The sequence below is a fragment of the Kryptolebias marmoratus genome, unplaced genomic scaffold (assembly GCF_001649575.2).
Source record: "Kryptolebias marmoratus isolate JLee-2015 unplaced genomic scaffold, ASM164957v2 Scaffold40, whole genome shotgun sequence".
NCBI lineage: Eukaryota > Metazoa > Chordata > Actinopteri > Cyprinodontiformes > Rivulidae > Kryptolebias > Kryptolebias marmoratus.
The window spans coordinates 29,946-33,245 of NW_023665774.1; the positions used below are offsets into that span (position 1 = coordinate 29,946).

The 3,300-nt window shown below is 41.9% G+C and overlaps 1 protein-coding gene across 1 annotated transcript in view; it reads left to right on the forward strand.

The window, feature by feature from the left end:
- LOC108247500 (pleckstrin homology domain-containing family G member 1) overlaps window positions 1–3,300 on the forward strand; it is a gene marked incomplete at its 5' end in the record, with an annotated part of 63,835 nt that overhangs the window by 26,257 nt on the left and 34,278 nt on the right. Inside the window, 4 exon segments of the mRNA XM_037974415.1 lie at window positions 1,158–1,244; window positions 2,008–2,041; window positions 2,123–2,221; window positions 3,084–3,185. Of these exon segments, the coding sequence (XP_037830343.1) occupies window positions 1,158–1,244; window positions 2,008–2,041; window positions 2,123–2,221; window positions 3,084–3,185 (322 nt within the window).

Below are 3,300 nucleotides of genomic sequence, written 5' to 3' on the forward strand. Positions count from 1 at the left end.
ATGTTTCTCGGCTGGCCTGGGAACGCCTTGGGATTCCCCCGGAGGAGCTGGCCCAAGTGGCTGGGAAGAGGGAAGTCTGGGTCTCCCTGCTTAGGCTGCTGCCCCCGCGACCCGACCCCGGATAAGAGGAAGAGAATGGATGGATGGATGGATGGATGGATGGATGGATGGATGGATGTTTTAACAGATGCTGGCAGCTGACAATCTTTTAGGCTTTTAATCATGGATATTATATACCTATAGTATTATTATTATAAACTAAACTATTGATTTACACATGTAAAACAATACTGGTGTCAAAATTAAGCTGATTTTTTTAATTTATAGAATGTTTTATTTTGTCTGAGTTGAGAAATGAATGAATGAATTAGCTCGATCATTGCCTGACCAGTTAGCTACAGCGCTACTGTGCATTGTTTATTTAACGGATTAAGAACTTATGGAGGATGAATGGGTTGTGTGTGTACAGTTGGCCTTGTTGTTTTAAGTTGTTGATTTAACAACCACAGTAATAGGGCTGTTAGGTCACAAGTCCCCCCCCCCACATCTTTTGGAGTTGTTGTTGCTCATGTGACAGCCCTAGAATATAGGTAGACTTCAGATCAGAACCCAGAAGATGAAGCCAGAACAGGACCATCTTTGCTGTCAGAAGTACACCTTTTAAGCCCCCCCCCATGTAATTGAACAGGTCTTTGCCCTTGTTAAAAAATTAAAAACACACCTCAGTTCATGTTCAGGTCTGACTCTTGTTGATTCCTGTATATCCTAATGTGCTGCTGTTTGTTCAAATATTCATTTTTCTAACATTTTTAGCTGTAATTAGTTAGTTCATGCTTAAAAAAAAGGTCATGTGACACCATGGTTTTGTGTGGGCGAGTAGGCGGGGCTTAATGATCCACATCACTGGTGCACAAACTCTGGTTCTAAAAATACAATGTGGAAGCTCCTGTAAATGGTTCCTTCTGATTTTAAGTCCCAACAACGGGAGAAAGTGGAGAACACTTAGTGTCTTTATTTCCCACCTTGCAACAATAACAGAAGAAGCCTTCAGGATGAGAGGTGAAGCCTCTTCAAGAAACCAAAAGTCCACTTGTCTTCAACCAGACTACGAAGGATAGCTCTGTCTGATGTTCTATGCTGGTTCCTTCCTGTTGTAGGCAAAGAACCAGGAGGAAAAGAGGCTGTGGGTGCATTACCTGAAAAGACTCATCATAGAAAACCATCTGACTTCACTCCCACAAAAGGTAAGGAGGGATGGAGAAAAAACAGGGATGATAAAACAAATCAGACCTGTAGATGGAAGAAAAATCCTGGATAAGATCCTGGGTCCACAGGACCTGGATAAGATCCTGGGTCTACAGGACCTGGATAAGATCCTGGGTCTACAGGACCTGGATAAGATCCTGGGTCTACAGGACCTAAAAAAGATCCTGGGTCCACAGGACCTGGATAAGATCCTGGATCTACAGGACCTGGATAAGATCCTGGGTCTACAGGAACAACACTGGATACTAGGTCCATCGCTCAGAATGACAAACTGATCAAGGGCTAACCGTTGTCAGTATGTTCTTGAAAAACCAAAAAAAATGCCAGATTTTGCTGACTTTTTTATGTTAACATTTTCATACATAATTTGAAATAAACTTTTCTTTAAGTGTCTTATTACTCAGCCAGAACAAATACAGTTTAATGTTCAATAAAATGATGTAATTCTTCATTAAAGTGCAGTTAAAGCATTCACACTCTTGTCCCAGTGCGACTTAGAGAGATATCTGAAACTGGACTACCTGTTAAGTACGAACTCAGCATTAAGTCTGACTTCACAACATTGACAAAGACTCTTCCTCTCAGCACGTAGCTGCAGAGGCCCAGGAAGAGCTGCTCACACGACTGCTGCCACAAATGATTTAAAGTGGAGACATTTTCAGTGATAATTAAATTAAACTAAATGATAAAAAAGAGAAATCTGATGTCACGTTACACCCCCATTTATGTTTTATCTTCCAGGCGAGACAAGTCCTCGGAGATGACTTCTGTCAAAGTGAGTTTACGTCCTGACCTATACAGCAGATCTTTACCCTGATTTCATGAACATGAGATGACATCACTTCCTGTGTTTCAGCTCCTCAGTTCGAGCAGGACAACTTGATGAAGTTGTGTGCTTCACCACGATTGGACGACATTCATGGTTATCATCGAGGCAGGCGGCAGTCAGGTCAGGGTCAGTCATCTTTGTTGTTCTGGAACAAAACGTTTAACACCAGATTATTGGGAACTGAATCTGCTTCTCAAGTTCTTCACACATTTTCAGCAGCTGATTCGTTTCCTCTCCTGAGGAACAACAAACCTCCAACAGATCAGTTATCCATTTCTCTGCTTTTGTTTTGGTGCAAATGGTTTAAAAAAACTAAACAACAACAACAAACCTTGTTTTTGTTCTGTCCTCATCAGAGTCAGGGAACCTGACATTAGAGAAGGATTTTAGTCTTGATTAACAGTTCTCCAGACTTTCTGAAGGTCCTTTAAATTTGTTTTTGGACTTTGGCTGCTATTATTCTCCAAAACAAAAAGTCATAAGGAGCTAGTCTGGAGCTTGACTTGAATAAATCTTAGAAACTCGACCAGAGGAGGACAGAAGAAGTTCTGGGTCTAAAAATGTCAGCAAATGAACAGGATCTGAAAGTCTTTGATGGATTTGTTCTTGTTTCTTAAAGACCTAAACCAGGACCTGAGGGATCCTTAACATTTCTCTGAAAATGTTCAGGAACAAATACTAAAACTGAGTTCAGAGGAAAACCTGAAAGAGCCTCAGGACTTTAGACCAGTACTACACCAGGACCTTTGACAAGAACAGGATCAGGACTTTAGATTCGGACTGGATCAAGGGTTTAGATCAAATGTTTAGATGAGGACTGGATCAGGAATGTGAACCAGGACAACCGCAGGAGGTGTCTGGTGTAACATGACTGAGTTTTAACTTGAAGAATAATAAATATAAATCAACTTTAACTATAAATGATTGATTCATGTTTTTGGTAAGCAAACTCTGAATGTTTTATTAGTTCTGCTTTTTGTCTGAACAGAACCTCCTGAACTGCTGCTTTACACACTTGAGAAGTCCAGGAAGAGTCTGCCGCTGCTCCTGGAGGGAAACCTGCCATACAGACGGACCAGGAGACAGTCAGGTACTCCTTCAGTCAGCGCTCAGGGTCCATGAAGCCCAGTCGGGTACTCCTTCAGTCAGCGCTCAGGGCCCACGAAGCCCAGTCGGGTACTCCTTCAGTCAGCGCTCAGGGTCCA